We start from the raw sequence: 22,606 nt of genomic DNA, 5'->3' as shown, positions 1-22,606 counted from the left end.
ATATGGCCAAGTGCAGCCTTCCTCAGTGAGACAGCAACGAGCAATTTCAAGGAAGACACCCTCACCTGGCCCTCCCCTCGGCACTCCATGGGGTCCCCACAATTTCCTGGGAAGATGGAACTGTTCCTTCCTTATGGGGAGAAACTGAGGCTTGGGCTACACCTGTACCCCATAACGAGGAAACAAGGACTCAATCCAGACCTGCCAGCTCTCCACACAGGCGCCTATTGGCACTACTAAGGCAGACAGAATGTGACAGCCACAAGCCAAGATGGCTGTGCCAGAGCATCACCAGCAGCATGTCTGAGGGAAGGGGAGCTATATATGATATGAGCCCTGGGGACACAGTGGACCCCTGCCTCATCCAGAAACCTGCTCTGCATGCAGCAGGGGCCCAAGCGCTGATACTGAATGAGGCAGGAGCCTCCTGGAACATTCTGCAATCTTGGTGCACAACAGAGTCAAGCACTGGCACGCTAGGGAACCAGCAGGGCATCTTGAGGGGTGACCCAGGAAATTGCTGCCAGACCTGGCCACACACCACATCCAGAAAGTTTCCTAGGCTCGAAAATAAATAAAACCAGGCAAGATGCAAGAAACGAGTCTTTTTAACATTACTAGGAAGGCATTCTGGTGTGTGTTTGGCATTTGAGCAAACCCCCAGTTGGCACTGGGAGCTCTCCACCTGGAACTCTGTGGCTGGGTCCTTTAATGGCTGCTGCCCCAGAGACCTCCCATCAAGGAGGTCTCCAAAGCCCTACGAAGCTCAGTGTGCAAATCCTGCACACACTGAAGCCAGTTTTCTCCCAGCAGGATCTGTTGGCAGCTTCCCCCATGAAGAATTTATTCTGACATAGGCAGAAGAGGGAACTGCCCTTGCAGGACACAGGGAAAGAAGAACCGTGGGCTTCCTTGAAGGAAGCAGCTGCGCGACAGGGCCGACAGATGGCGCATCCTTGTCTTTGCAGAGGTCCGCACAGCACAGGTGCCTCAGGAGGCCTTGCTGGGCAGCCCTGACTACCCCTGCTTCCCAGAGTCAGTGGCTGTGGGCTCGAATGTGATACATGTGTGAACTGACTTTGGGAACCATCGTGAGCCATACAGAACTGTTATCTTCCAGTTCACCAGCACTGCTTTAACATTTTCACCATGTCAGAGGCAAACTGAAGCAAACCCAAGACCCTGGAAAACAGCCTGACAACACAGTTTGAGTGCTTCGAAGTCACTTGACCAGCTGGGTCCACAGTCACACCTGAGAAAGTGACAAATGACCGGCTGCATGCCAATCTCACACATTTAATTCCCCAGAGAAGACCCTATAAGAAAGCGTTGTTCTCTTGAACATATCTCCCTGGGCAAGGAAAACAAAAGCAAAAATGAACAAGTGGGACTATATTAAGCTGAAAAGCTTCTGTACAGCAAAGGACACCATCAATAGAACAAAAAGGTATCCTACAGTATGGGAGAATATATTCATAAATGACAGATCCAATAAAGGGTTGACATCCAAAATATATAAAGAGCTCACCCACCTCAAAAAACAAAAAACAAATAATCCAATTAAAAAATGGGCAGAGGAACTGAACAGACAGTTCTCCAAAAAAGAAATCCAGATGGCCAACAGACACATGAAAAGATGCTCCACATCACTCACTAGTTATCAGAGAAATGCAAATTAAAACCACAATGAGTTATCACCTCACACCAGTAAGGATGGCTGCCATCCAAAAGACAAACAACAACAAATGTTGGCGAGGTTGTGAAGAAAGGGGAACCCTCCTACACTGCTGGTGGGAATGTAAATTAGTTCAACCATTGTGGAAAGCAGTATGGAGGTTCCTCAAAATGCTCAAAACAGACTTACCATTTGACCCAGGAATTCCACTCCTAGGAATTTATCCTAAGAATGCATCACTCCAGTTTGAAAAAGACAGATGCACCCCTATGTATATCGCAGCACTATTTACAATAGCCAAGAATTGGAAGCAACCTAAGTGTCCATCAGCAGATGAATGGATAAAGTAGATGTAGTACATATACACAATGGAATATTATTCAGCCATAAGAAGAAAACAAATCCTACCATTTACAACATGGATGGAGCTAGAGGGTATTATGCTCAGTGAAATAAGCCAAGCAGAGAAAGACAAATACCAAATGATTTCACTCATCTGTGGAGTATAAGAACAAAGGAAAAACTGAAGGAACAAAACAGCAGCAGAATCACAGAACTTAAGAATGGACTAACAGTTACCAAAGGGAAAGGGACTGGGGAGGATGAGTGGGTAGAGAGGGATAAGGGGGGGGAGGAAGAAAGGGGGTATTATGATTAGCATGCATAATGTGGGGAGTGGGAGAAAGGGGAGGGCTGTGCGACACAGAGAAGACAAGTAGTGATTCTACAACATTTTGCTATGCTGATGGACAGTGACTGTAATGGGGTTTGTAGGGGGGACTTGTTGTAGGAGAGAGCCTAATAAACATAATGTTCTTCATGTAATTGTAGATTAATGATAAGAAAAAAAAAAAAAAGAAAGAAAAGGGGGATTACTCCCTGATAGGAGATAAAACTAACTGCAAATCAACAATTAATGCATGCTTTACACATCCTTAATTTTGATCTTTTAAAGGGTGTCAGATGATCAGCTATGGAAGTACATTTTTCTGATAATATTCCTTTCTCTTAAAAAAAAAAAAAGGCAGTTCCTGTGTGGTGATCGCCAATAGGTTCTTCACAATGGTACAAAGGTTGTATCACAGTGTGGGCAAAGGGTTTGTTTGTGTTTATACAGAGGATCAAAGCCTAATTTGGCTACCCAGAAAATGAATTAAGATATGATATGAAGAAGAACTTCCAACATCAACATCCTCTGGAAGAGTCATTCCAGAAGATGATCATCAAAAAACTTCAACAAAGACCCTGGCACTGTTGCAGTTGTAGCTGCATTCATCCCACCGGTTCCTGGACTTGCCATTAGAATGAAGAAGGAGATATCTAAGCTGGCCTGTGCATACAGTAAAACAACAAATTTGACTGCATCTATACTGTCGGAACTCAACCAAGAATTAGGAGAAGTGCAAGTTGCAGTGCTCCAAAATCGTGCGACTATAGACTATCTACTGTTAAAAGAACATATGGGATGTGAACAGTTCCCAGGAATGTGTTGTTTTAATTTGTCTGATTTTTCTCAAACTATTCAAATTCAGTTAGACAATATCCATCATATCACTGATAAGTTTTCACAAATGCCTAGGGTGCCTAACTGGTTTTCTTGGTTTCACTGGCGATGGCTGGTAATTGTAGGTCTGCTTTTGTTATGTAGCTGTATTCCTATTATGTTAATGTGTGTGCGCAATTTAATTAGTAGTTTGTTAAAACCCATATATGCTTATGTTACTCTACAAGAAGATATGTCAAAGAAATAATCAATCTTCCCATGTTTTCTTCCGTCTGCTACTTCTATAGCTTTTCTTCTTCCTTCCCAATTACAACCCTTTAGTAGAATTCATGCCTCATATCGAAAATTACCGAGTATCATAATTCTTCCAAGTGGTAAAGACACCTCAAGACAAATGCTGGGCATAAAAGCCACAGGGCATAAATCTGCAAAGAAGTAAAAAGCTAACCTTTTCAAAGAATATTGCTTCTCTCTCACTTACCAACTTTACATTTCCCTGTATGGCCCCGGAAGATGACTGGTTAGCCAGAGACGGGTAAGATTCCTCAAGGGAGGAACAACCTAAGACAGGCACAGTCTCAGGGGGGCCATCAGGTGAGAAATTGGGGATCAACAGAGGTGAGGCTTAGAACCTCACCCCCGCTGTTTTGAGAGAAATCTTCTGCATCCGTGGATGTTTTGTTGCCCTTGTCTAGCTTGGATTAATACTTAGTCTATAGGCACAGACCTATAGACTAATGATCATCTACATTTGCCCTCTTACAGCACTAAATTATGTTTTCTACCTTTATCTTGCACCTACCTACCACTTCAGCATTTTATTAAAAATAATAATAATAAGGGAGAAATGTGGGATTCACATATAAATCAAGTATAAAATTCAAACAAATAATCATATCTGACTTGATTATTTATAGTTCATGATGCGTGATCAAAACTGAAAGTGTCTGTGATATGACTGCCCTTGCACTGTTCACCATGTAAGAACTTGTTCACCATGTAAGAACTTATTCACTATGTAAGAACTTGTTCACCATATAAGAACTAGTTCGTTATGCTTCAGAAGATTGGAGACTGCTGAGAATTAGGCTTGAGGTTGATTAATGATTGTGCATTGAATCCCCTATACAGAATTTTATTATTGTTAACAACCATTTGATCAATATATATGAGAGATGCCCTCTCAAAAAAAAAATAATGTATGTCTCTGTCATTCACACTCACTACAAACGGCTATGCATTTTAGTCTTAACCTAAAATCTGAATTAGAAACTTGGCTTTATCTGAATAAAGTAGATAATGTGAGAAAAAAAAAAGAAAGCGTTGTTCACAGGACCACCGGGACAATTCCCAGCCACCAACGCAGGCCAAAGCTCAAAGCGGGAGAGGCAATCTTGTTTCGTTGGGAGCACGATGGGTCACACCCGGGAGAGGGGCCGGCCACGCTGCAAGGCCGTCTCACCTGCTCAGCCAGCAGACGGCACGCAGGTGGCACCCACCAGGGAGACAGCCGCCCAGCTCAAGGCACACTGGCGTGACTGAGAAACAAACCAACGGGAACTAGTGGGGAGCAAGGCACAGACTGAAAAGCCAGAGCAAGTGGCTAAAGCACGAGAAGCTGCCAGTAAAACAAATGAGCTCAAGATACCCTTTATGCCCAGCACTACCCCCAAATTAAAAGAATCTGATACTCTGATGTGGGAGAGGAAGTGGGAAAAGCACAGGAGATGGGGGTGGGATGAGCGGGACGGAGTAAGGTGCAACCCCGGGGCAGCAGCTGAGAGCTGGGCTACCTCAAGTCTGGGGATCAGGCTGGATGGCACCTTGGCTCAGGGGCCCACTGCTCATGGGAGCAGACAGGACAGACAGGGGTCACGGGGTGGGAACCATGGGCCTCAGCAGGACATGCACGGGGAGTGCCACCTCAGGCACTTCCTGCTGGCCTGTCTGACACATCTGGCTGGTGCCTAAGAGCTGGTCACACTGTCTAAAAGCAAAGCTGGACACCACTGATCCAGAAAAGGCAGGCCCAATCAAATTCAGCTAAGGCCTGGCACGTACAGGGCCCTCCCATGCACACGCTGTCCTTGCAGGGGTGTCCTGGGCTCCTGGAGTGCGCCTCTCAGAGGGCAGCGGGGAGAGAAGGCACAAGGGCACCCACACTGAAAAGATTCCAACGAAGGCCCTCAGCAGTCAAGGGGGACAGCACACCAGGGCCTGGAGCTGGGCCCCCAGGCGCCCTGTGAGGGTGGTTTGGGCACGGGAGACACATGATCAGGAATCACACATCACCGCCCACAAGCGTTTCCCAGTGGCGCTGAGGGGCATAGTCAGCCACCTGGCTGAGACATCAGGTTAGTAAAGGTGTAGGAAGCTCCATACTAGACCACAAATGTCCCAGAGCTCCAAGGCAGGGTGGGCCCAGGAGTGGCTCCTATCAGGACAGATGCAAAGCCCCAATTAAGGACCCACACTCCCAGGCTAGCCAGAGGTGAACAGGGTTCCAGGACAGCAGGGGACCAGGGAGAACAGACACAGCCACCCTGTAATGATGGGCCATGACAACACAGGGTAGCCCTGTGGCTGTGGGTGCCAAGGCTTCCGGCAGCCATGCCCACAAACAGATCTATCTGTGCTGACAGCAGGCTTTCCATGGGCCCCGGGCATGGCAGGAGTGAGTCAGGCAGGTCAGAGGGCATTCCAGGTGAGGTGGGCGAGGGGCGCAGGTTCCCAGGGAGGAAGGAGCGCAGACCTGTGCTGACCGCAGCCTCTGCTCCAGGCAGGACACCAGCAAGCAGCATGCACTCACCCCATGGTGGGCTGCTGACACAGACCAGCAGCCAGAACCCAGAGTGGGCTGGCCTTAGTCAATTCTACAAAAAGCCCGGCACCCGTACTCCCACTGAAAATCCTGCAACCAGCCAAATTAGGAGCATATGTTTAGAGTTGAAAGATCAAATGTCCCCATTAAGGACATTCCAATACCCCAAAAACCCATCTTTAAAGGAAGACAGTGCCAATGACACCTGCCACTTGTTGCACCGCAGAGTGCCAGGACAGAGGAGTGGGAATGTGGGGCATGCAGCATGGTCAGTGTTCTGTGAGGAAACCCAATGACCTGTGTCTTTTTGCTTCAGAAGGGAAGAAGCTGGGGGAAGAAGTTGGGGGCCCATAAATGCAAAATCCAAAATCACTGCCTGGGGAAACCCCTTGGCAGCCTGGCAAAGTTTTCTGATTCCTGGGCATGAGCCTGGTCATTGGTAACAATACAGGCCAGGACCCCAGGCAAACAGCCCTGATGCTGCCATCCAGGGTACTCCTACCGCAGGAAGGCAGCAGGGACTTGGAACACCCCTCGGGGAGGGCACGGCCAGGCACCCCAGCTCCTGGGCAGAGCCAGGCCAGACTCCCACGGCACAGGCCATGCTGTAGGACTCCCTGGCCCCCACCAGAGCAGCCCATGTCATCTCTTTATAAAGTGGGACTTTATATCTGGTTTTACTTAGTAAAAAGGGAACCCAGCTCAAAAAGAAAAGTGCTAAAATCAGCAGAGCCTACATGCCCAGGTCTACCACGGGGCAGGCACTGTGAGCAGTCAGTCTGGAGTGTGTCCAACAGCACCATCCACCCCATGGGTCTCTGTTGCTCCAAGCGGCCCAGAGGTGCCTTTATGGCACTCAGGGAGGAAACACCACCACCCTTGGTTGAAACCCAGGGTAACTCTGGTGGAAAGGAGATGGCAGGGCTTTATTTGTGGAAAGGGAATCTGATGGAACTGGAGAAAAATGGCAAGCAAATCAGACACAAGAGCATGGAAAGCCCCCACCAGGGAGAGCCACGGTTCTCAGGCCAGGGCTCCACCCCAGGGGCTGAACTGCCAGTTTCCAGGATCTGAAGCAGGCCACTCACCCCTGAAGCAACAGGTCAGACTGTAGTGCAAGCTGGACCCTGGAGCCTACACAGGACCTGCACCTCTTCCATGTGGCTCCACCTCATGTGCATCTAGTAAGGGCTCACTGTGCTCCTCACTGCACGCCCAAGTGGCCCCTGACACTGGGACAAGAGCATGCAGGCCTCAGGGGACACGCTTAATGCTGGGGCACATGGAGGAGGAGCCCTCTCAGCAGCTAGAGGAGGGGCAGGGTAGGGAGAGGCCCATGAAGACCTGAGGGCTGGCCCAGCCTGCTGTTTCCTGAAGCTCAGAGGCAAGGGCCCTGTGGTGGTGTGTGCCTGTGGGTGCCGAGTGTCCCAGCTGCCCTCCCCACCCTCTCTGACCAGTCAGCCTGACTCTGGAGGGAGAGAGCCAGGCTCTTCCCTACCACCTGTCCATGGCCCAGGATTTCCACCTTTCCTTTGGGTCCTGGCAAGCAGCCCTTCTGAGGCAGGATTAGAGCCCACGGGACTGCTGGTCTTTACTCAGGACCCTGCTACCCAGCACAGGGCCAGGTGCTAGGGGTCTGGGTCATGTGTTTTGTTTCCTGGCTGTCACACCTGGGGCCTGGCTGCAGTTTGGCTGGGCCACGGACATGCACTCTGGGCCAGACCCTGGGTCTGACCAGGACCCCACACCTCCACATCCCACTGGCTCTCATCCCACTGCCCTGGCCTCACCCGGGCCATGGAGTCTGGGAAGGACTCACAGGTGGCTGCAGCACATGGAGGATGCCCACACACTGCTTTATTTCAGGCCCTGGGTGACGCGTGCTTGGCCACTGTGCAGATGGGCCGGCACAGCATAGTGGGCTGAGAAGGGCACCAGGCAGGAGGCCAGCAGCTCTGTTGAGCGATCTGTCTGTGTTTGCTGACTAACGCCACTCCTGTTTCTGTTTTTTAAATGCTATCTTGTGACTCTATGTGTTACCACAATCTCCACATACATTCTGAGTAAAAATGATGACATAGGTCTCGTTTCTCTAAATTTCCCCAAAATTTTCTGCAGACTTCATGATTCCTCCTGGACTCATACATGAAAGTGCTGTGCCCATCTCATTTCTGTCATGTCCGTCTATGACTGGGGTGGGAGGGGAAGCAGCCACAGGCTCCAGAGTCCTGTGTCTTCTCGGCTGCCCCGGCCCATGTGGGGTCAACACCAGTGAGGGTTTAGAAACAATAGCCTGCCCTCCACCCTGGCCCTCAGCTGCTACAGGGACAGTAGCTCAGACCCTGCAACCTCTACATGTGAGCACAGGGTAGTGGGTGGCCTCCCCGAGTCTGTAGGCTGGCCCAGAACCAGCCCTGGCTCAGCCGAGAGGCCTCCAGCTACACTGACCCAGGACTGAGCCCTGCCTCCTGAGTCCTCCGCTGAACTGCCAGCAATGTCCAAGCTCACCCACCTGAGCCTCACAACAGCAGAGGGACGCCCACACCAGCAGCACATGGTATGTTTGCTCTTGAACAGCTAAGCCCTGGGAATAGCACCTGGAGCCCCAAGAAGAGAGTCCAGAGGCCGACACCACGTCCACTCAGACCAGACACTCACCAAGGCTGAACTATCCCCACAAATCACACACTTGCCGATTCCTGTCACCCAAAATCATCAGGACTCAGTCCATTCACACACAGGAGACCAAGGTGGGGGAGAGGAGAGGAAGGCAGCAGAAGCTGTGTGAAGAACCCAGAGAGATGTGCCGTCAGAGCCACGGCTCCAGGGCACAGACCCCAGTGAGTCCCCCGCCCATCCAGAAAAGGGGTCTGAAACCTCATGCTTTTTCAGCACAGCATCAGCCCAATTTTCCACTGATAGCCCATCAGCCTCCACCTGCACACCTGGCTGCTGGCAGACCCTGTTCACTGGCCCAACTCTGGCAGCCCAAGCCCAGCCAGGGAGCCATTAAATTTGACTGCTCGGAAACAAAAGGAGATCCTCCCTACAGAGGATCTGCTAGATGGCAGGGCTAAGAGCAGGGAGGGCCGGGGTCACACCTTGTCAATCTTACTTTCCAGGCCAGACACCACCTCAGAATCCTTCTTAACACAACTGCACCCCGTCAGGAGGAACTGGCACAGGTCACTGGGTCATGTGGTCATGCAGGACTCCGTGTACAGGTAAGGGAGCCAGCACAGCCTCATCCCAACCCCAGGGCAGGTTGGAGACAAGCTGGGCAGACAACCGGGTGCTGGCTGTCCTTGTACCACTGGCCAGATCTGCTGCGAGCTGTGCATTTCGCTGGAACCAGGAGACAGCTGAAGCATCCAATACCAAAAATAGTGCAACTAGGGGAGGAAGGAACATGCTCTCCTAGCTGTGACCTGCCCCTGCCTTAGATGCCTCCCCAGTGCCCCTGTCATTCCATCCCCCACACATTACCCTGCTCAGCCTGCAGCAGTTCAACAGTCCCACCCAATTCTGAAAAGGGAGAAATAACACTGAAAGGTAAGAACAGCAGACTCACGCCATTTCTGCTGACAGGACCCGAAGGCCCCAGCTGCCGAGCACAGAGGCCTGCCCAGGAAGCTGCCCCAGGTCTTCCAGGCCGTGGGTTTTCTTCTGACTCAGAACTCTGCACAAACAGCATTTGTCCTGAGCTGGGGGAGCCCATGGAACACTTACTCCTGGGAAACAGGAGACACCTGTCCACTGTCTCCATGTGAGGGACCCATCAGAAGCCACTGTCATCTGGTTGCTCCTCACGCCATGAGGTGCACATATGAGACACCTATGCAAGCTGGGTATAATTCCCCCCTGGAAGACAACGCCAGTTCCCCTGTGCACCATGGAGCTAAGGCTGAGGGGACAGCGGGAGGGGGGGACTCAAATGAGAGGCAAAGGCCTCCCCTCCCCAGCTCTGGTAGGGACAGGTACGCTGGCCCTCCCTGTTCATGCCTGTGTTTCCAGAGTTCATTAGCAGTCACAAATACAAAGGCCAGGCCCACTGGAAGCAGACTTGACACGGTGCCTGAGAAAACCTCCCAGGAAACTCAGGGACTCACACGCAGGGTGGGCAGCGTCTGAGTCTGCATGAGATCAGGAGGGCAGGAAGTGCCAGAGTGGATGCTCTCAGGTTTGAGGCTCAATCTGATCAACACTGACCCCCTGGCCTCGGGTTAGCCCCCATCCTCCAGGCATCCCACCAGTGAAATGAAGGGGCCACACCAAAAGGACCCTCCAAGGCCTTGGTCCAGCCCTGAGATGTGAAAGCGAACCGTCTGCCAGGGCTCACAGGCCACACAGCACAAGGGCCAGGGGTCAAGGCCTGAGCTTCTGCTTACATACGGGCTGTCCTGACTGAATCCAGTAGACTTAAGACCCTTAAGTCAGCCCCTCCAGATATGGGGAAAATTCCAGGTCCACAGCAGGAATCAGCCCCTCCAGATGTAGGGAGAACTACCAGGTCCATAGCAGGAAGCTGAATTTCCCCAGAAAGTCACTGTTTGAAAAGAGGAAAAGGAAAAAGGAACCTCTGGACCCACTTATCCTCCTCAGGCCAGCGGGAAGAGATGAGGCCACCCTGAGCCCTCTGGGTCCTGGCAGCCTCCAACCCGGAAGTGCAGCATGAGGGGGCAGCCGCCCCAGCTCAGCCCCATCCTGCAGCCCCACTCCGGTCAGCCTACTTTGCACTGCGGGGCTTGAAGGCTGGCATGGGGCCCTGGGCACATATGCATCCCCAGGCAGGAGAAGAAAGAGGCAGGGAAGGCTTGACCCCCATCAGACATCCCCAGGCAAGCAGGCTGCATCTGCCCACATTGCTGGAGAAAACATGCTCCCCCACCCCCACCCGTCACCCCACCACCTTCACCACAGGCCCAGGGCAGGAGTGGGGACAACAGCTTAGCCCACACCTGCCCACTGTCCCCCAAAAGGCAGCACCTGACCCGAGAGGCCTCCAGGAAGAAAGCCCATCTTCCATAACAGTCACCTTGTGATTCAACATGAGACACAAAGGGCTAAATTCACCAAAGTAGAAATTCTGCCACATCTGAGCTCACAGCCAGGGAAGGGCCCAGCAGCCTCAGGGGGCACATAGGGTGGAGCCCAGCCTTCCCCTCACCCTCAGTATAGTTTTGAGTGGGCAGGGGACACAAAAGTCCTACCACTGGGAGGGCAAGGAGGTGGTGACCACCACAGCTTACCCCTCCCCACAGGTTCTCTAGACAGTCCAAGGTGCTTATCACGCCCCCAGCTTTGAGATCCAAGTCCCACTGGGAACTACTGTCCTCTCCACTGGGCTGCAGCTTCTCACCGCAGCTCTGTCTACCCTTCTTGTCATATGCACCCTGGTGACCCTGCTCAAGATCTTCCCTCAGTCAGGACCTGAAGCCAGCCCAAGACCACTCCAACACGCCCCCATTCTGCTAGGGTCAGGTTCTCTGTCACCTGCGACTAGGGGACCCCTAGCCCATGGATGGTCGAGCAGCAGGTGTCAGAGGCCCTGCAGACCCTAGCTCTTGCCAGAGACCCACAGACCTTTAAAAAGCTCCAAGACCACCCATCAATATGGCCACTATGAAGAAAGCAGAAAATAACAAGTGTTGGAGAGGATGGTTGGCTAGAGAAATTGAAACCCTAGTGCACAGCTGGTGGAATGTAAAATGGTACAGCCATTGTGGAAAACAGCTTGGCAGTTCTTCAAGAAGTTAAACCTAGAATCCCCATATGATCCAGCAACTCAGCTTCTGGGTACATATCCAAAAGAAACGAAAGCACAGACTCAAATGAAGTATGCCAGATAGAGGAAGACAAATACTGCATGATCTCACTTATATGTGGAACCTGAAAAAAGAAAAAGAAAAGGAAAAAAACCAAACCTGTAGAAAAAGAGATCAGATTTGTGGCTACCAGCGGTGGGAAGTGGAGGGAGGAGGGATTGGAGGAAGGTGGTCAAAAGGTAGCAACTTCCAGTTACAAGATAACTTAAGTACTAAGAGCATATGTACAACTACAGCTAACACGGCTGTACAATATTAGGGAAGTTGTTAAAAGAGTAGATTCTAAGCATCTTCATCACAAACAAAAAAAGCTATTTTTTCCTTTTTTTTATCTCTATGAGGTGATGGATGTTAACCAAACTTACAGTGATCACTTCACAACATGTGTAAATCACATCATTATGATGTATGCCTTAAACTTACACAGTGCTGTATGTCAATTACATCTCAACAAAACTGGGAGGTTAAAAAAAATGAAGAAAGCAAGCAGAGACTTGAATAGATATTTGTATACCCGTGTTCACAGCAGCATTATTCACAGACGCTAAGAGTGAAACCCATGTGTCCAGACAAAAGGCTAAACAGAAGCACTCCATCCATGATCCACACCAGGGAATATTATACCACCTGGAAAGACGTTCTGACACATGCTACGATATGGATGGACCTTGAACACATATTTACAGTAATAGAGGCCAGTCACAAGAGGACAAATGCCCAATTATCCCACTTATCTGAAGCACCAACAGTCATCAGATTCACAGAGACAGGAAGTAAATGGTGGTTGCCAGGGACCAGGGGAGGGATGGGGGTCACTGTTTAATGAGGACAGATTTTAGTTTGGGAAAATGTAAAGTTCTAGAGATGAACAGTGGTGGTCTGCACATGAACAGTGGTGGTCTGCACAATCATGTGCTTAATGCCAATGCACTGTACATTTAAAATAGTCAAAATAGTAATTTTATGTGTATTTTACAATTTTAAAAAAAACAGTGGCATCAAGAGGTCCCAGATAAAGACTCTTGATGATTGGTCTTAGCGCTGCTGAAGCCTCCCTGACCCTTGCCGTCACAGGATGGAGCTCCTGGACGGAAACTGCTTGTCCATGCACGGTGTGAAATCAGCATGGGATGAGCCCCTCAGGGAGCCTAGGAAGGCTCTAGAGCCATCTACACCCACACAGGCGAGAGCAGCCTCAGCTGCTTAGTCAGGGCTTCCCTAGATGATGAAAACCCCAAATTCCCGCATGCACCCCTGACCCCAACGCCCTCTGGCTGCCCTGCTACCCCAGCCTCCCTCCATGGCCACCCTCTGAGATCTCAGTAATCTCAGCCTCTTGCTGGACAGTTCTACCTGTCCCACCTCCCATGGCACCTCCGGCCCAGCACCTGCTGCATTTCTCCTCCGGGCAGTCATTGCCCATGGTCACCACTATGTTCTCGGTCACCCTCTCCCAAAGGGACATGAGGGCCTCTGGGTACAGCCTGGCCAGCCACTGAGCCTCCATGCCCAGAACAGTGCCTTGCCTGCCTCCACCCACCAGCAAATGCCAAGTCAGCCTGACAAACAGGACATTGAGGCCATGTGCATGCATCCAGGTCCAGGGAGAGGTGGGCAAGGGCCCCTGGGCCCCTAGTGCCCATGTCCTGCTGCTCCTACCCAGAAAGAGGCCAAGGGGATTGGGCCAGGTAGGGGCAGATTATCAGGCTTTTACGCACTTCTGCCACGGCCCTGCTTGCCCAGGCTGGACAAAGGAGGGGACAGAATCCCCAGCTCATTGGGGGAACAGCATTTTCCAGTGGAGAGGGGCCCAGCCCCTCAAGGCTGCCCTCACGTGACTAACTCCCCAACACTCATGAGACTGAGCACAACCTAAAGGCGAAGACAGAGTCACCAAACCACAGCTCCGGGCCTGACTCCTCTTCACACTCCCCCAGCCGGCTACCAGCCTGCTGGGCTCAGCACAGTCTCCCCCAGGCCTGGCCAGCAGCCTCTCCAGAAACACTGCCAGCACTTCCCGCCCCTCCTCAGCCACTGCCCACTAACCACTCACCATCACCACCGTCGGTGTTCCAGGGACCCAGAAGGGGGACGTGGGGACAGGCCCAGCTCCCTCAACACAGGGGTGGGCTTCCTGGCAGGAAAGCTGCTAAAGAAACTAGGGAGAGCCATTTCTTTATTTAAAAAAGAAAACCTTAATGACAAAGCAAAGGAGCAGATGCTTTAAATTTTTAAGAGCTTCATACTCTCAGGTTACTTCCAGGACACTGACACATGCATGGGGACAAAGGCACCCACACACCTCGCCCATCTGACCTTCGCAGCACCCCGGGAGACCACTGCTACCACAGGCACTGCTTCAATCTGGGGAAACTGAGGCTCTGGAATGAAGCTAATGGCCTGAGTTACCAGGCCATCAGTGGGAGCTGGCTGGAGCCAGCCCTGACCCCAGTGCATGTATGCAGCATCCTTCAGTGCAGGGATGCCTCCTTTGGACAGAGTGTCTAAGACAGACACAGGGGCAGCAAGACAAACAGGGGGAACCTAACACCAGTCAACAGGTGTGGGGAAGGAGCAGGAGTAGCTGGAAGGCGTCCCCACGCAGAGCCTCACTGCAAGGGGCGCCTGCAGCGGTGCACAGGCATGCAGGGTTAGCCACGGCCTTGATTGCAGGCAGCTTGTAACTTCTCAAAGGTACAGGGTCCACAGAGGGCCAAGCTGCTGCAGGGTCACCTGTACGGAGCACATAAGGGAATGCTGGGAAGTGATGAGTGGGGCAACGGGCCCTTGATCCAACTTTCTCTGCACTTATCACCTACCCTCCATCCAGCTCCCCAGCACCTGCTGTCCAGAAACTGGTCAACGCCAACTCAAGAAGGGCAACCTGGCATTCAAGTACCCGCAAGCAAAGAACACCATCCAAGAACCAGGAAAAGAATGGCTGCTGGCTTCTGGGGCTGACACACCAGTTTAAAACCACCTTCTCACTGCACTCAGGATATTGGAGAGAACCGCATGACATCCACACCTGAAGGCAAAGGCAGCCACCTGGAAAGATGCAGGCTCCACAGGCAGCATCACTGAGCCATGTTGGTGCATCTCCACGTCGCCCCTCGACACGCTGATGCACACCCACCCACCACAGACCTGTGTTCTCTAATTGGCCGCCCTCACTTCCCTGAGCCTGGAGCACCTTCCCTGAGCACCTCTTCAGACCTGCAAAACCTGACCCTCACAAACCCAGCTCATGTCTGACCACCAAGTCGCGAGTGTGAAGCTGCCGCATGGCCAGCATCAGGAAAGGTTAGAAACATCCACCTTACCCAACCAGGCACAGGCGGCTGACCGAATACTTCACACATCTGTCCCCTCACCCAGGCCCTTGTGCTGCCCAGCTCAGGCCCTCAGAGCCTCCATCCCAGGCCTCCCCACCTCTGGTCCTGCCCTTCCGGAGCACCCACCCCCACAGACCAGACTTCATCGGCCCTGAGCCTCAATTTCAACATACAATGGCTGTGCTGCTCAGCACCTGGGGCTTACCCATGAGAATGAAGGGTGTACTTTCATGCGTCTGAGCAGTCCCCCAGGACCAGATAACAGATAGGGCTCCTAGTTCACAGGAAGCCCCAGATCAGGGCAGCACCAGAACTCGTGGAGCCAGAGGCATACTGACCTGTGATGATGTACACACTGCACGGAAGACACTGCTGCTAGGAAGTATTAGTTACAACAGCTTACAATTATGATTTAAAAAAAAAAAAGCTGATATGGTGTCAGGGAAAAAGAAACCTAAGATTATATGAGGACACCACTGGGATGACAAGGTGCCCAGACTCAAGACAGAGGAAGGTGTCAAGGTGCCAACCACAGCGATGGCGTGGGCCCAGGGGGACAGGGAGTCACCACTTTCATTAGGTATTTTGCAAGTTTTCTACACTGAGCTATAATCCTTTTACAGTAAAAAGAAATAAACCCTTCACTCGTGTCACTTTAAAACGAGTTCAGTGACCCCACAAACTTCACAAACATGCAAGGGACCGTCTCCTCTGCAGGGGCTGTTGCAAGTCACAAACATGCCCTGCTGACCCGGTGACTCAGCCAGGAGCAGAGCTGCAACACGGCCAGGGAGGGACCCGACCCAGAGGATATAATTAGCATCACACTCCAGTGCAGCCAATTGGTGTGGGGCCAGGAGATCTCCCCTCTGGATGGGTAGTTTGGACACGAGTTTTTTTTATTAATGAGTGACAAAACAACTGCACATTGTGGCTGTGTCACTCACTGCACCTAAAGGTCAGGTGATTTGGGGAACTGACCTAAAAGCAGCCGCATATCACTGGAGGCAAGTCTCACACAACTCCAGGTCGTGCAAGCACAGACCAAGGAGAAAGTCATAAAGGCAGACAGTAGGAGAGCAAGGCCCCAAAAATGGAGGACCTCAGTAAGGCCAACTATGAAGGCACAGCACGCATTGCCAGCTGGGGCCCTGCCAGGCCACATCAAGCTGCTGCCATGGAAGACGCAGATTTCCCAAATCCAGGGTCTGCTCTGGGTCCAGAACTCTGTGGAACTGGAGAAGCGGTCTTGTTTTTCGAAGACTCCCCAGAGATGTCACAATCCCGGTATGATGTCAAAACTGCTTCAAGGGTGATGAACTCTGGCCTTGACGATGAGTCAACAGAGGGTGGGTTTCCGCAAGCAGCCTGCTGTTTACACACATAACCATGGCGAACTGCATGCAGCCGGAAGCCTAGGCAAGGGTCACAGTGGCTGAGGTGGGGCTTGGCCCCTCACACTCAGCCTTGCGGGCCTCCTGCAGAAACTGCCGACACCCACCCCTACCCGGGGGACTCGGCCTCCTGCAGCACCCATAAGACCCAAGCCTTCTGGGAAAGACTCACCCACCCAGAACCATCAAGGCCCCACTTTGAAACACACAAGCAAACTGAACCCCTAAGCCAAGCAGGCAGGAGGCTACTACCTTCAGAGAGGACAGAGCTCAGGCCACCCATGGCATCTGAGCCCTGTCCTGGCTAGGAGATTCCCTCTGGTGACTCGGCCCTCAGCGTCTCCGCCCACTGCCTCACCTGAGAAATGAGAGGTGCACCCACCAAGGGGCGGAGGGCCGGGAGAGGATGCAGTAGCAGCCGAAGAGCAGGCATGGGGAGCAAGGCACAGGTGTCTGTCACCATCATTCTCAGGCTTTCTCAGGGGAGGGGGCACAACACGGTCACAGCTAGTAACTTTAAAGAATTTGCATGCCACACATGCCATCTGTGCTCCAGGAGCCCAGAACGCTGGCATCTGACTAGGACTGAAGACCACAGCGGGACCCCCTTCCGGTTGAATCCCAGGGGCTCAAGCTTCCTCGCAATCCCAGAGGCAGCCTGGGCCAGTGAGGACAGTCCCAGTGATCTCAGGCCGGCAGATGCTGTCCCCCCAAAGCCCCAAGTGCCCCCAGTGCAGTGGGAACAATGAGCTAGCCTTCTGGCCAAGATCGTCCAGCAAAGGACATGTGCCTGGAGCTCACTGGGGCGTGGCCCACAGCCAGGAGGGGCAGCGCCAGCCATTCCTAAAGGTGGCCCATCTGAAAAGCAGACCAGGCTGGCAAGAGCTGCCCCCCTTGGGCTAAGGAGGGCGCCCCCCAGGAAGGGGAGATGAACCCACCTCCTGGGCCTCGCCGTGGGAGGGGAACAGAGGCTAAATTAAGGCTCCTCCTGCCACTGGTGCCCAGGCACACATCCACGCAGCCGCCTCCTTAGCAGCAGGCAAGCAGTCCCCAGCGCAGCTCCAGAACCATCCTGAGGCATTCTGCAGGCTTCCTCCACCTCTCTCCACAGTATGGACCCAGCAGAGCCCTGCGGCCGCCCTCCACACCTTTACTTGCGCCAGCTCCCATCCCCCTCCCCAGCCTCTCCTGTCTCAAGGCCAGCGCCCACAGCGTGCCTGGAACCCCTCTCCCCTCCCTCCTCAGGATTCCTCACCCAGTGGAGCTCACCCATGGAATCTCCTAGAAGCTCCCTGTCCCCCCCTTTACCCCACCCTCCCCAACACTGACTACTGACAAGTCCTTCACATTGACTTCTGTGCTGCCCTGTTCATTATCTGTCTCCTGCCTCTAACTCATGACATTTGGGCCCATCTTGGTCACCTGTGAACGCCCAGCTCCTGAGCAGCGGCCCCATACAAACCAGAAGCTCAGTCAGATTTGGGTGTGACGCAGGAACCCAGGTTCCCGATATTCCACAGTCCCTGCTCAAACTTCCGGGCAGGAACTGGCTCTGGGTATGGGCACCAGGTGCTGTGAACACCAGAGTGGTCGGAGCTGCACTAGGGGCTGCACTTGTGCCAACAGGATCCCCGCAGCCCTGAGAGAAGGGTCTGGAATTCGGGGGTGGGAGGGTCAGGCACTAGGGCACTCATAGCTCTGAGAAGGATCCAGAACGGGGAGGGTCAGGCCCTGGAAGCCTCCTAACTCTGAGGAGGAGGATCTGGACTGGGAGGGGTCAGGCACAGGCCCCAGGCCCCACACCCAAAAAGATGAGATTCAAACCCAGATAGGCTCTAATCCCCAGGCTTCTTGCGCCCCTCCCTGGGCCAATTTTTCCTAATTAGCAATATGATCCTCTCCACCAGGAAGTTTATAATCCAGGAGAGGAGAAGATCACCCAGCAACAGAGCCCTCCAAATGCTGAAATGGTGGAGGCCAGTGGGCATTTTAGGGAGACGCTTCCTCAGAGTGGTCAGGGGACACTTCTCTGAGCAGGTACGTCACACTATCTTGGAAGGATGGGTTGCATCCACACTTCCTCTTTTCTCCCGGAAGTAGTCCATCACAGTGAAAAAGAAGACACACGGAGCAGCTGCCTCAGGACTCACTTGAGTTTGTTCTTTTTTGTTTTTTGTTTTTTTTGTTTTGTTTTTTTGTATTTTTTTTTAATTCAAGTAACACTGCATGATCCCCAAGTCTGGATGGGGGCAGCTGAGTATATTACTACATCTTTACTTTCCACCACGTTCTTTACCTTTCACCACATTCCAGGCTGGCCACCAGGTCTTCACAAAGCCAGCTCAGACTCCACAGCCCCTGGTGACAGAGACCGAGGACTTCTACTCCAGCGATTCCAACAGCTGGGATTACAGGCTCCCTGGAGCCACAGAGAGATTCATAGAAGTTCCTCTCTGGTTCCCTGCCACAGCTCAATTTATAAAACCTTCTTTGCCACTGGCAAATGTTGCCACTGGCAAACCATACAACCACAGCCACTAGAGAATACAAAACTCTAGATGATAGTGACAGCTGTACATACAAAGTTTTGTTAATAAACAATACACTTCTCTAGTCACACAAACCAAGTTCAAGTCACCCTCCCCATGCCCACCAGCCAAAAGCCCTGCACATACATGCCTAGCTGCCCTGATTTCAGCTCAGTCAGCTACACTACCCAATGGGTAAGATTAAATACAGAATTGCCAAATAATTTAAACTATCAACCAGCTTCTGAGAAAAACGCAAGTTTGGGTCACCCCGAAAACAGCCCAGCCAGCCAAGTTGCCCCAAATGGCTTTAGAGAAGTTCTTCAAGGGAACCCCTCCTGACTGGTCAACACTAATGTACACAGCTGGGCTCCGAGTAGGATGGGCTTGAGTCTGCGGCTACCTTCACCCTCACATGAGGAAGATCCAGCTTAGTTAGGGGGTGTAACCAACACCCTAAATTAAAAATAGCAGTGTGACAGTATGAGGTGGGTGCACAGGCAGGCCTTCCAGACGACTGAATCAAGTCAGGGCAGCATGGCAGGGAAGGCGGGGCTCCTAAACTGAAGTGACCAGGTACCAAGTTCGCCTTATTTACATGACTCATGAGCTCTCCCCAGGCTGTTTCCAGGAAAGCCTGCCTTCCTGCGGGACAAGTCAGAATGGCCCAGGAAAAGGGACTCAGGGCCAGAATTCCACAAGGAAGGAGGCTTAGGCTGGCCATGGTGCCCCCACATTCTCCTCCTCACCTGCAGGGGCACCTTAGCCTCATCTTAGGGAATCCTTTTGACAAGGTGAGAACTCGCTTTTCCAAAAAAGATGAAGTCCCCATTCTACGAATGGCAAACTGAACACCAGGACAGGAAGGAAATTGCTAAAAAAAAAAAAAAGGTGGGGGGAAGAAGCTTGGGAAGGGTGGGCATCGGGATAGCAGTGGGAACATTACACGGGAAGACATTCCCGGCTTAGCTCATGGTGCTGAGCAAGTCTGGGGCAGGAAGAAAGCCACATTCCTTCCTAGTTAGTCTCTCTCCTTGCCCGCCCTCGTCCCCCCCCTTCCCAGTACACACACACACAGGGGGTTGGGAGGGCAGGTCTTTCCTGAGCCTGACAGCAGACAATCCCCAACTCCACCCCCAGCTACTTTATGACTACGGATCCCCTACTTTCCAAGCAAGGAGGAAAAGGCTCCCAAACCACTTCCCCTCAGGTCCTGACCACTCTGGGCACCTGCAACTTCTGTCTCAGCACAGACGGAGAGCGCCATGACACAAACAGAAATGGGAAGAAGCAGGTTTCTGACCACGGCCCCCAGATGTTCCCCAAAGTCAAGCCTGAAAGAAAGGGGCACCGCAGCCTCCTCCCACCCCACGCACCACCCGGGCCAGGTGGCAGAAATGAAACGCCGCAAACTTCCCCAGATGGGCCCAAATCTGGCTCCTGAGAGGCAGTGGCCAGGTGCGGTGGCCAGAACTCCCTCCCGGGTGCCCACTACACGTTCCCAGCCTGGGAAAGGCATCAGGCCAGCAAACCCCCACACGCACAACTTCTTTCCCCAAAAAACCACTCCCAATTTCCAAAGGTGTCAGTGGGACAGGGTCACCTGGGTAAGGAGGGCGGGAGTTAGGAACAAGCTGTCAGTTTCTGCCCAAACTCCCCTTCCCAAGAACCAAGAGTGAACCCGATTCCAGGGGCCTCACTGGCAAGCGTCAAAGACAGGCCCCAAGTGCACACAAGCCTCCCCACACAAACGGAATGGGTCCCCACAGGTGTCCTGACAACGGTGCCCAACTGACCCACCCTGCCAGAGGCCAAGACAGAGAAGTCCCAAGTCCCCCCACGCCCCGTGACCGGACAGCGCTGACACTCCCACACCACCCCCGAGCCAGGTGAACAGACCAGTTCCTGCCCAGGTGCCAGGACGGCCCCGGAGGTCTCCATGTACCAAAAGAGCCGCCCCCGGACCAGGCGCCTGAGTTCGGGCTCCCCGGCCGCCCCGGGTCACCCGTCAGTGCAGCCTCCCGGAGCCAAGAAGGAACGCGGTTCCCTGCGCTCCAAACCACACATGCGCCCACGTCGTGACCCGCCGGCCCAGGGACTCGGGAGCAGCAACCTCGGAAGACAAACGCCGCACCCTCAGAACAAGCAGCTGCGGCGAGGAGAGCGCGAGGCCGGCCTGCGCCTAGACATCCCCGACGGCCGCGTCGGCCCCGCGCCGCTCACCTGGCTGGCGCGGTAGCTCTCGAAAGCCCTCAGGGCACTGTCGGTGAGCTTCACGTGGAACACCGACACCTTGCTGCCGTCGCTCACCCGCCCGCACGACAGCCCGTAGCTCCGAGCCTCCTTCAGTGCCGCCATCTTGCGACCATCGCTCACCCGCACCCCCTTCCCGGCTCCAGCGCCGGCGCGCCAGCCACGCCCCTCCCCGCCGCCTGCTAACGTGCTGCATTATTCATGAGACGCGGCTGGTCCCGCCCTCTCCAAATCCCCAGAGGCCCACAGTCGGCGCCGCTCTGCCCACCAACGTACTGCATTATTCATGACGCGGCTGGCCCCGCTTCCTGCGGGCCCCGGGGAGGCTCACCAGAACCTCCCCTACAACTTGTATATTCATGAAGCCTGAATGGCCCCACCTCTCAAGACCTTGTAAGGACCCTGACTCCGCCCCGACACGCGCATCTCCCCCAGGGCCCGCCTCAATATGTATTATTCATAACCCTGACTCAGCCAAGCACGCTGAAACCCCGACCCACCGGCCGCTGACGTGATGCATTATTTATGAGTTCTCTCCAAACCTTCCTTCTCTGGCTTCTGCTGAGGGCCGCAGCGGGAGCGTGGGGGGGCGGGGGCGGTGCAAAACACGTGGGGGGCGGAGCCAGGGGCTGGCAGGGTGTGTGGGCGTGACTGTGCAAACCGAGCTAGCGCGTCGGCAGCTGGGTTGGGCTGGAGGGGCTTCCCTTAAAGTGAGCGGATGGAATTCCTTGCCCAGGAGTGCTTGGGGGATTGATTGGTAGAGGGGTGCTGGTAAACTTTGCTCATGGTAACTGTAGATTTTTTTTTTTTTTGGTATCATTAATCTACAATTACATGAGGAACATTATGTTTACTAGACTCCCCCCATCACCAACAGTAGACTTTTAAGAAAATAAAATCCTATATCCCCAAAGACCTGTGAGATAGTTGTCCAGCTCTCCCATAAAGTACACAATTCAGTGGTATTTAGTACATTCACAATGCTGTGCAGCCACTGGCACTATCTACTTCCAGAATATTTTCATCATCTCTAAAGGGAACTCTTGCCTATTGAGCAGTCATTCCCTATTTGCTCCTCCCCAGCTCCTGGCAACCACTAACCTACTCTTTGTGTCTATAGCTTTGCTTATTCTGGACATTGCATATCAATGGTCTCATATAGTATGTGACTTGACTGCCTGCTTCCACGCAGCATGATGTTTTTGTGAAACTTATTAAGGAAACCTCGTTTGAAATTAAGTCAGGATGCTAGAAGAGGGAAAGAACTCTTC

At 52.8% G+C, this 22,606-nt stretch overlaps 1 protein-coding gene across 1 annotated transcript in view; it reads right to left on the bottom strand.

Annotated features, from left to right (window-relative positions):
* ELL (elongation factor for RNA polymerase II) overlaps nucleotides 1-21,506 on the bottom strand; it is a 61,123-nt gene extending 39,617 nt beyond the window's left edge. The window contains exon 1 of the mRNA XM_036893074.2: nucleotides 21,306-21,506. Within this exon, the coding sequence (XP_036748969.2) occupies nucleotides 21,306-21,440 (135 nt within the window). The 5' untranslated portion in view covers nucleotides 21,441-21,506. The remainder of the gene's footprint in view (nucleotides 1-21,305) is intronic.
* Nucleotides 21,507-22,606: the final 1,100 nt, after the last annotated feature.

The sequence above is a fragment of the Manis pentadactyla genome, chromosome 12 (genome assembly GCF_030020395.1).
Source record: "Manis pentadactyla isolate mManPen7 chromosome 12, mManPen7.hap1, whole genome shotgun sequence".
Classification (NCBI taxonomy): Eukaryota; Metazoa; Chordata; class Mammalia; order Pholidota; family Manidae; genus Manis; species Manis pentadactyla.
This window is presented reverse-complemented; position numbering and strand designations above follow the sequence as displayed.